This window comes from Gymnogyps californianus, chromosome 10, assembly GCF_018139145.2.
Source record: "Gymnogyps californianus isolate 813 chromosome 10, ASM1813914v2, whole genome shotgun sequence".
Taxonomy (NCBI): Eukaryota; Metazoa; Chordata; class Aves; order Accipitriformes; family Cathartidae; genus Gymnogyps; species Gymnogyps californianus.
The window spans coordinates 17,748,636-17,759,200 of record NC_059480.1 but is presented as its reverse complement, the minus strand read 5'-3'; the positions used below and the strand labels follow the sequence as shown (position 1 = coordinate 17,759,200).

The 10,565-nt window shown below is 61.2% G+C and overlaps 1 protein-coding gene across 1 annotated transcript; it reads left to right on the top strand.

The window, feature by feature from the left end:
• Positions 1–6,158: 6,158 nt before the first annotated feature.
• SLC51A (solute carrier family 51 subunit alpha) lies at positions 6,159–8,544 on the top strand. Its single transcript, XM_050902659.1, has 9 exons — positions 6,159–6,193; positions 6,395–6,489; positions 6,884–7,038; positions 7,155–7,228; positions 7,307–7,465; positions 7,599–7,710; positions 7,830–7,976; positions 8,178–8,283; positions 8,408–8,544. Exons 1-9 carry the CDS (start codon positions 6,159–6,161, stop codon positions 8,542–8,544), a joined length of 1,020 nt encoding a protein of 339 aa, XP_050758616.1.
• Positions 8,545–10,565: the final 2,021 nt, after the last annotated feature.

Genomic DNA, 10,565 nt, shown 5'->3' with positions numbered 1-10,565 from the left:
GTGTCAGAGACAAGCCCCACCATCCTCCTCTCCTCCGGCTGGGAGACAGACCCTCGGAGTGACAGTAACGGGATGCTGGGCATTGCAAAGGGCAGCACCCTGCCCTGGGCATCCCCTTTGGTCACCTTTGGGGCTGGGGGCACCCTTGGGCAGGAGCAGCACGGCCAGTCCCCCAGGAGCACCGGTTTGGAAGTGTGATTGAGGCTTGGGTGATAAGCAAGTGAGCTGGGATGGGTGTGCCCATCTGCAATTTATGTACATGATATAAGATCCTATATAGTATGTAAAGTCATATACATATTTATAGATGCATGTGTATACATTATGTATGGCTTTTCCATGAGTATATATATATATGGTCAAACAGTCTCAGCAGTTTTGGGAAGAGGCATTTTGCTGACATGAATTGCAGAGTTGGTCTGCTGAGGGCCTGCAAGCAGATTCCCTGGGGGGTGACCCCTCTAGATGCTCTGGGACGGACATGGTGACCCCCCTGGTTGTGCCAAAGTCCCAGTTCTCTCCCCAGCCTGGCCCTGCGGCACAGGAGCCTGGTCAGGGTGGCAGCATCCGCGCTGGCAGCCAGACCTGCCCGGGGAGGGGGCAGGAGGGTCCCTGGGGGTGTTACCAGGGCTGTGCGCGGGAGCTGGCCCCATGGCCATGGCTGGGCAGTGTTTCTGAGAGTCGGGGCTGGCGGGGAGTGGGGCACAGGGGGGATTTTGCCCATGCACCCTCTGTACCACTTCTGCCTCCTGAGAGGGTGAGGGAGGGGATGATGAGACATCCCGGGGCTGGCTTTTCCATGAAGCGGCGTGCTGCTCTGGTGTGGTGGGTTGACCCTGGCTGGATGCCAGGTGCCCACCAACGCCGCTCTATCACTGCCCTCCTCAACTGGACAGGGGAGAGAAAATATAACAAAAGGCTCATGGGTCGAGATAAGGACAGGGAGATCACTCAGCAATTACCATCACGGGCAAACCAGACTCGACTTGGGGAAAAGAAAATAATTTAATTCATTACTAGTCCAATCACAGTAGGATAATGAGAAACAAAGCCAAATCTTAAAAAACACCTTCCCCCCACCCCTCCCTTCTTCCTGGGCTTAACTTTACTCCTGAATTCTCTACCTCCTCCCCCCCAGTAGCGCAGTGGGACGGGGAATGGGGGTTGCGGTCAGTTCATCACACGTTGTCTCTGCTGCTCCTTCCTCCTCAGGGGGAGGGCTCCTCACACTCTTCCCCTGCTCCAGTGTGGGGTCCCTCCCACGGGAGACAGTCCTCCACGAACTTCTCCAATGTGAGTCCTTCCCACGGGCTGCAGTTCTTCACGAACTGCTCCAGCGTGGGTTCCTTCCACGGGGTTCAGTCCTTCAGGAACAGACTGCTCCAGCGTGGGTCCCCTCCGGGGTCACAAGTCCTGCCAGCAAACCCGCTCCAGCGTGGGCTCCTCTCTCCATGGGGCCACAGGTCCTGCCAGGAGCCTGCTCCAGCGCGGGCTTCCCACGGGGTCACAGCCTCCTTCAGGCATCCACCTGCTCTGGCGTGGGGTCCTCCATGGGCTGCAGGTGGATATCTGCTCCACCGTGGACTTCCATGGGTTGCAGGGGGACAGCCTGCCTCACCATGGTCTTCACCACGGGCTGCAGGGTGGGAATCTCTGCTCCGGCACCTGGAGCACCTCCTTCCCCTCCTTCTTCACTGACCTTGGTGTCTGCAGAGTTGTGTCTCTCACATACTCTCACTCCTCTCTCCGGCTGCAGTTGCTACTCCCTGCAACTTCTTTTCTCTTTCTTAAATATGTTATCCCACAGGCGCTACCACCGTCGCTGAGGGGCTCGGCCTTGGCCAGCGGCGGGTCCGTCTTGGAGCCAGCTGGCATTGACTTTATCGGACATAGGGGAAGCTTCTAGCAGCTTCTCACAGAAGCCACCCCTGTAGACCCCCGCTACCAAAACCTTGCCATGCAAACCCAATACATCTGGTTAGCGAAAACACCCAGCCCTCCTTTGCACTCCTGCCCCGGGGGGGACACGGGTGATGCAGCCCACACTGGGGGTGACACCCTCAGTGTGCTGCACGCCTCCAGTCTCACCCTGCCATCACTGCCCCACGGCCACCCCACTGCTGAGTCCCATCACCTGCAGCTGGGCAGGGGGCTCGGGGCTGGTGTCTCTGACAGGAATGATCCTTACCCCCTCGTGCTGGGAGAAGCAGGATTTTCCCTGCCCAGGAGGGGAGGCTGAGGCCAGCAGGACTCCTATCCCACCGAGCCCCTTCGAGGCCGGCATTTCTCCCAATGACCTTGAGGCAGAGACTGGAGGCAGCCGGCTGGCTCCGAGGGCAGCATGTCCCCATCTGAAATGCCAGCTCAGTCTATAAATAACACCAGGCATAGGTCTCTCCCCGGGCATTGGAGCGATGAGAGACTGAGCCCTGTCTGCCCTCGTGCTGCAGGGCTCTTGCCCCATTTGACAGATGGGGAAACTGAGGCACAGTGGGGTCCTTGACCCTGCCTCGCAGCGAGCCTGTGAGGCAGCCCTGTGGGTTTGCAGGGCGCTGGGAGATGTTTTCCAGTGGCAGAGGGACCGCTCCCCGCTGGGAAGGGGAGGATTTGAGGGGTGCTATTGCTCTGCCAGGGGGTCCACACCTTGTGCCACCCCAGCTGTGCTCTCAGGGGAGCCAGGGAGCCTTCCCCTGCCCAGAGAAGGGGACCCGCAGGGGCCCGGTGTCTCACACCCCTGCAGTAGCCCCTGCTCGCTGCTCCCTCCTGGCCATATCTCCAGGGATGGTGGCTCCTGCCCCACCGGCTGCCTCCCGGGGCAATCGATGGGGAGCACACGGGCCTTATCTGTGGGGCCAGCCATGGGCAGGGCTCCCCGCCATCCTTATCAGCGGGGCAGCTCCGGGCCTGGGGCAGAGGGGAGCCAGCCCCATCCCTGCCGTGCTGGGGCCAGGGCTGGGGGCATTGCCACGGCCCCATGCTGACCGTTGCAGGGGGATGCTCAAGGGGCCCGGGACCCCTCTCCAGCCCGGCAGCGAGAGTGACGTTGCCAGATTTGCAGGGGTCTGGCCGAAGCTGTCGTGCTGGGCGGTTGTGAGTTGTGGCGGGGCGTGTGAAGGCAGATGGTGGCAGCAGCCTCGCGTGACCGCCAGCAAGATCCGGCCCCCCCATCCACTTCCACCAAACTCTCAGCGGCGGTTTCCTCACGAGGGCAAAGCTTGCGGGTGCCGGGGGCGGCCAGACAGGGCCGGCGCCCTGGGAAAGGCTTTCCTGTCCCTTTCACAAGTCTGGTTGACCTCCACGTTTTATTTATTTCTCTTGAGTCGCGCCCACCCTCCTGCTTCCAGTGGCTCGGCGGGATGCTGCCGGGACACCAGCGGGGTGGGGATGCCGCCTCTCCCCTAAACCCCTGGGGTGGGGGGTACCAGGGTCATCTGTGGTCATGCAAAGCGTGGGCATCCCTACGATGAGGTGCCCATGGAGTGTGGTTTCCCCCAGAGGTGGGTGCCAGGCATCCCCCCACACCACAGGGTCCCATTGCTCTCGGGGTGCTGGTCCTGCCTGGCACAGGGACTGGGCAGAGCAAGCGATGTTCCTTGGGAGAGGGAGCGTCCTGGCCGCTCTATCCCACTGAGCAGGGTCCATCTCTCTGTGTCCTGGGACAGCAGTGACCATGGATCACCAAAAGCTCGGGGTGAAGATCTTTATTGTCTGCTTGTCCGGCTGGACCACAGCCTGAGCTGGGTGTGAGGTTCTCGCTCCTCAGCATCCTCGCCGTCCACCACAGCCCCAGGCTCTGGGTGGGAGAGGAGAGCGTGAGGAGGAACGTGGTTTGGCCTCCTACCAGCTCCTACCAGTGCTTTGAATGAGGATTTTCCTTCCCTACCATGTCCTGGCCATGGGGAAGCTGGTGGTGGTCGGCTGGGAGCCTGCCGTGCCTGCCAGGGTCGGCCCCTCTGGCCATAACCGCAGGGAATTAGAGACGAGTGGAAAACTGTCTAAAAACCTGTGCAAATATTTGCATTTCAAGCGCTTTTCCAAGTATTGGGGAACGCTGACAAAGCAGCAGCGTGGGCGATGCAGGCACACCAAGAGGGTCCACTTGGCTTTTTCTTTTGGGCAGGATTTCGATGGTCAAACAGTTTTGTTTAAAATAAAAAAGCTAACAGAGCAAATGGGGAGATTTGCAAGCGCTGCTGCTGGGCCCTCCACCAGCACCTCAGGGCAAAACAGCCACCCTGATGCCGAGGGGGCCATGAGCCTTCAAACCACCCCTGCCCTGGGCCAGTGGGTGCGTGGCTCCCATCTCGGTGCTCCATATTCCTTCTCTGCTGAAGGGGTTTTGGCAGGAAAGGGGCTCCCCGTGCCCAGTGCTGCTCTGCCCTAGAGCATCCCGCGGGTCTGGGGCTGAGGTCGAGCTGGTGGGGCTTGCCCGGAGCCTTGCGTGGCCCCCCCGTCCTGCCCATGCCAGGGGCTGCTCACCTGCTGTTGGCTCCTGCCCGTCCTGCCAGCTTTTGGCCGTGGTAGCAGCCTGTGTGGAGAAGGGTGACTGAGGGAGAAGGGTGGCCATGGACCCTGGTGGCCCCAGGACCACCCCAAGCGTGGACAGGGGCTGGAATAAGGGGAGAAGTTGAGGGTACCCTGGGCTACCCCATCCTGCTGCATTTCCTCTCTCCACACTCATCTCCGCCAGCTCCCAGGGCAGGTTGGAGCAAGCAAGTCGCAGGCACGTCCTGTCCTGCTGGCGCAGGGAGGGCTTAGGGCCGTGGGCTGCAGGGGCGAGAGCCCTCCGTGTCCCTGGGGGACAGCTCCGGGGTGGTGACACCCAGCCCCACAGCGCACTGTCCACAGTAGAACGGTGTGACGGACATGTCCTGGCCCCACGCAGGGTGGGACGGGGTGTGCTTGGGCACAGTGATGGGGCTGGGGGCTCAATGCAGGTGGAGGTGGGTCAGGGCTGCTGGGTGTCACCGGTGCATCCGACACCAAGAGGGGATGGAAAGGGGAGTGTATACAGTGATGGAGCCCCCCGTGCACGCGTGTGCAGGCATAGTGGGACCGACTTAGGCAAATCCCCCCATTCCATTCCCATAGCAACCACAGCATCCCTCTCCTCCCCCCATCCCATTCCCACGGCAACTGCAGCAATCCCCCCCTGCCCCACCCTGTATCCCATTCCCATGACAACTGCAGCATCCTGCTCCCATGGCAGGGTGCAGGGGACCCATTTGGGGTGCTGGTGCCACTCTGGCTTCAGCAGGAGCCCACTGCCAGAGGGGCAAAGGGTCAGGGCTCAAAGGTCCCTGGGGACCCAGTACAAACCAGCGCTCGTTTTCCTTGGGGTGCTGGGAGGACACCAGGAGCTGTGGGCACCCCTGGGACCCATGAGGATGCTGGGATCCATCTAGGACAAGGATACACGGCTCCCCATGCCTAATGCTTCAGCTCCCCAATCAGTGTGCCCCCTCCATTCCACCGTCCCCCTCCCCGGGCCTGGGCTCTGCTTCTGTCCCAAGAGGCCGGGGCACTGAGCTTGGGTGCTGAGCGTTGGGCCAGCCCTGCCCTCTAGTGTTGTGGGAGCTGCTCTCAGCAGGGCTCAGCCCCGGGCTGCTGGGAGCTGAGCCACTGCAAACTCCTCACATGGCCTGCAGAGCCGTGCAGGGTCTGGCAGGCTTCCCACGCCCTGCCGCATCGCCTCCCACCCAGCCACTGCTGCTGAGGGGACACAAGGATGCTGGGTCCTGGACCCTGCATGGCACCGTGGGGACCCCCGGCACCACAAGCCCGTCTCCGGGCTGCCTGAGGGGGTGTGTAGGCAGCATCACCCCAGCACAGGTACCCTGCTCCCCAAGCTTTGGGGATGCACAGGCGCACCAGCATGGGTGATAACCGCCTCCCCCGGCACCCCGGGTCAATAACCGTCCGGCCGAGGCAGTCGGTGGGGCCGGGACAGTGTCGGGGCACGCCAATGGGCGCCTGCAGCAGTGGGAGAAGGAGGGGAGTGCCGGAGGCTGCTGGTTAAACTGGAACGAGGTGCGGCAGCCTCCCTGCGGTCCCTGCCCTGGGGACTCTGACCCCACGGGCCAGCGAGGGAAGCCAAGGCAGGCGGTGCTGAGCAGCCAAGCAGCTGCTGGGACGGAGCTGGGGAGGAGCAGAGCAGGATGGACCCCACCATGGAGCTGGCAGAGGATCCCAGGTGGGTGCTGGGGACCCCCATGCCACCTTGCAGCTGGGCAAATCCAACTTTTTGGAGCAGGATTTTGGGTTATTCCCTCTGTAAAGGAAGGGAGGCGCTTGGGGATGAGGCAAGCCAGCCAGGGGACCCCGGGGACCCTGCGGGGCTGGGTGCCCCCGTGTCCCTGCTGGCCCCGTGCAGCACTCCTCTTCTTCTCCGTAGGTTCCCCCGCCCGTTGGTGGAGATGCTGATCAGGAACTTCAGTGTGCCAGCAGCCTGCTTCTCCCTGCCGCCCACCTCCAGGCAGCTGCTGCAGCGTAGGTGGGGGGACTGGGTGGGGGGGACCCTCCTCTTGCCACTGGCAGGAGCAGGACAGGGATGAAGGAGGTAGGGAGGCTGCGGCGGGTGCAGTCAGGGAGCAGCCCCGAGGAAGGGGAGGCAGCGGGGTGCTGCCAGGGTATCAGCCTCCCACCCCATAGCCCTGCCTGCCCGGATGGGGGCAGCCCAGGGAGGGCCAGCATCGGGGCAGGTGACATGGGACACAGGAGCAGTGGGGCAGGAGCACCAGCTCTGGCACGGCCAGACATGCTGAGGATGTGGCAAGGGGCTTCCCAAACCCGTGGAGTGGTGGGTCAGGTGGCAGCTCCCTGCTGTGGTGGCCCCAGGGGGGACAGGATGGGATGGAGCTGGCTTCTCACCCCTCCCCGCCAGAGCTGGACATAGCCCAACTCACCATCATGGGCCTCGCCACCATCATGACGCTGCTGTCGGTCGCGATCTTCGTGGAAGAGGCTTTCTACCTCACCCGCAAGATCCGCTGCCCCATCAAGATGAAGACCCTCCGCTGGAGCAGCTCGGCCCCTACGGTGAGCTGGGGTGTGGTGGTGGTGGGGAGCATCACCCCGGGGGGCCAGGGCCACCCAAGGGGTGCTAGCCTACAGGAGGGGGGAGCATCAGTGTGCCAAGCTCGTGTCTCTCCCAGGTTGTGTCTGTGGTCAGCTGCTTCGGGCTGTGGATCCCGCGCTCCATGATGGTGGTGGAGATGGCTACGACAACGTGAGTATTGCCAAACCCGGGGCAGGGGCACCGGGGAGTCCACGGGGCCTGACCTGCCTTCCTCCTCCTCCTCCCCAGGTACTTTGCCATCTGCTTCTACCTCCTGATGCTGGTCATGGTGGAGGGCTTTGGGGGGAAGGAGGCGGTGCTCAGCACCCTGAAGGACGTGCCCATGGTGGTCAGCACTGGGCCCTGCTGCTGCTGCTGCCCCTGCCTGCCCCGAATCACCATGAGCAAGTAAGGGAGAGCCGGGGTAACCCCCTGCCCCTGGGGAGGGCTTTCACCCCCTGCTTCTGCTGGGGTGGAAGAGAAGTCCCTGGGCAGGGCCTCAGGGACCTCAGGGTGCTACCTGTCTCTCTCACTGTCCCAGGAGAAAGCTTCAACTGCTGATGCTGGGGACTTTCCAGTACGCCTTCTGCAGGGTGGTCGCCGTCTTCCTGGGACTGGTCCTGGCCACTGACGGGAACTACAACCCTGCTGACGTGAGTGCCAGGGCATGGGGATGGGCAGGGTGACGTCCTGGATGGGGAGCCTCCACCAGCCCTCGTCTTGCCCAGCAGCTTTGTCAGCCCAGGCACATTTTCTGTGTGTTCCCCCCCAGATCTCGGCGGAGAGCGTGGCCCTCTGGATCAACACCGTGCTCGGTGCCTCCACCCTCTTTGGACTGTGGGCCCTGGGCATCCTCTTCCGGCAGGCCCGGCTGCACCTGACTGAGCAGAACATCAAGGCCAAGTTCTCCTGCTTCCAGGTGAGCCGCCATCCTGCCCGGCTCCCCCCTAGGTGAGGGGCTCCTCCGGCACGAACGGGATGAGGCAGTATGGGGGGAGATGGCGGGGCAGGAGCCGCTGGTGGGCGACAGCCAGGTCTGGCTGAGGGAGAGCAGGGAAGGCGAAGGGCAGGAGCCTGACAGCGGCACGGCCCCCACCACCTCGGGTGTTGGTGGTTGCAGGTCCTCCTCCTCCTGACGGCACTGCAGCCTGCCATCTTCAGCATCCTGGCCAACAATGGCAACATCGCCTGCTCGCCGCCCTTCTCTTCCAAGGCCAGGTCACAGCGTAAGTCGGGAGACGGGGGAGCAGCGTTGCGTGCTCCCAGCTGAGCCCCTCCATTGCACAGCGGGGCGTGGGGAATGGGCATGGTGGATGAAGGTGGCTTCAAATGACCCTTCTCCTCTTCCAGAGATGAACCTGCAGCTGTTGATCCCGCAAACCTTCATCTTGGCAGTGGTGACGCGGATGTATTACCGCAAGAAGGATGACAAGCCGGGCTACCAGCCCATCAGCTTCGCACCCGCAGACACCGACGTCAAGCCGTGAGCAGGAGGGAGCAGCTGGGTTGCCAAGGGGCAGAGCGAGGTGAGGGGCTGGTCTGCCCTGTACAACCATCTCCTCCTCCTCCAGCCCTGGGGAGCTGCCGGCAGCAGAGGAGGCAGAGGGTGAAAGTACATCTCGGTGTGGGGTGAGAGGGTCTGAAACCTGAAAGCCGCAAGCCAAAGGGATCCGTGAAGCTGCCTCCAACTGAGGGGGCTCTTGTCTGGCACTGAATAAAGATAAATTTGTACCCAAGTCTTGCGTGGGTGACTGGGCTCAGATCGTCTCCTGCCCAGGCTGGGTGGGAGATGACTCCAGACAGAGGGAGGAGGATGGAGCCCAGCCCATGGGGCTGCCATGGGGTGCCCAGCACCCAGCCATGACACTGACCTCTGGGTGCTGCTGGCTGGGGTCTGACAGCCAAGGCAATGCCAGGGCAGCGGCATTTTCTCCCGAGACCTCTGGATGGGCCTGGCCCGTCCCTGGGGCATGTCCTCCACAGCAGTGGCTGATCCCAAGAACACAGCAGGAGCATCCACACCTGCCAGCCTGGGGCCAGGCAAAGGAGCCTTGAAGCACCTTCATAACACAGGCAATTAGTTAATGCTGCCTTAACCAGCCTTGCCCGGGATCTGCTCCAGTAGCAGTATCCACTCTACACCTACAACAGAGGTGAGGATGGACATCAGGAGCGATGATGACTTGCAGAAACCACTGGGTAATCTTTTGACCCCCACTGAAGCATCTTCTCACTCAAACCACTAAGATGGCAGGTGAGGAAACGACGACGGGAGCTGGCTGTGCTAGGACGGCAGAAGGGATCTGGCACACACTGAGTAAAATGACTGTGCATTTATTTGGCTAAACATAAAAGCCAAACCAAAACTCCAGAACAAGCCTGTAAGATACACAGTGCGCACACAGACCCATACAGAGACACCAGCACAGCAAACACTGACCGGGAAGAGCCAGCTCGAAGCAGCTGCTGCTGCGGGGCTGGAGGCGACGGCAGGACTGGGTGATGCAGCGTAGCCGGAGATGGGCAGCAGATACCAGATCATCAGCATTAAGACCAGAGCCTGCTGCTGGGCACCACCGAAGCTTCCCCTGACCTGCACCCTGGCACCCTCCCACCATAATACCTCTGGCCAGTGTGACACGTTGGGGAAGGAAAGAGTCAGAAAGCCAAAGCTCCCAACTTTTATTTATTTAATTGATTCATTTTGGGGAAAAAGCAAGTTTTCTGTCCCATGAGGAGGGGTGGAAAAGTCACTCAGAGCTTTTTGCAGGTGACTGCGTTCAAAGCGAAACTGCTCAGCCGGAAGATGCGCTGGTGATTCGTTATGAGACTGCCAAATTTGACAGACTGCTGGCAACAGTACACAGCTGTTACCAATACAGCTTTCTAGGCACCAGCAGAAGCGCTGGGACCCAGCAATCTCATGGTTTTGCCAAGAAGCAACACCCAGGCAAGCAGCAAAATATGGGACTCGTTCCCACCCCCATCAGACAACCAGACCCAGCTCCTCACCTGCGGCAGGTAGGAAACCCACACCTTTACACCAGGGAGCCCTTGGCAGCGAGAAGCCCACCCTGAGGGCAGGGGGCAAGACGCAGGGTCAGTCCCACCAAAGTCACCGCTACTGCCAAGTGTATTCGCTGCTACAGCACCTGCCTCTTGTTACAAGAACCGGACCGCACAATAAAGTCCCAACCCTCTATAAAATCCACAAAATCATGTCAGTGCAGGTGTGTGCTGTAATTTTCTCAAGAGTTTAAAGACCTTCTCCTACAGCTCTAAGCAATATGCTGTCAAAGTGCCACGCTCTTCATGTCTTGCTTCTATAAGCATCCTTGGCACCTTTCAGCTTTGCCCTGCTGCTGCTGTTCTTTGCCATCAGAAAATCCTCTCCCAGGGGCTGGCTGCTGGTACCAGCAGCCTCACACCCCAGATCTATAGGGGAACTGAGGTAGGGCTGTCTTGCAGGAGTCAAGGGCTCTGGATTTAGCAGCACGAAACTCCACAC

What these genes read in the sequence shown, in the direction of transcription:
- SLC51A (XM_050902659.1), top strand. Translation starts at nt 6,159, where the DNA reads ATGGACCCCACCATGGAGCTGGCAGAGGATCCCAG. An exon ending in GAGCTGGCAGAGGATCCCAG is followed by an intron (nt 6,194 to 6,394) that starts GTGGGTGCTGGG and finishes TCTTCTCCGTAG; the next exon opens with GTTCCCCCGCCCGTTGGTGG. An exon ending in GTGGAGATGGCTACGACAAC is followed by an intron (nt 7,229 to 7,306) that starts GTGAGTATTGCC and finishes CCTCCTCCCCAG; the next exon opens with GTACTTTGCCATCTGCTTCT.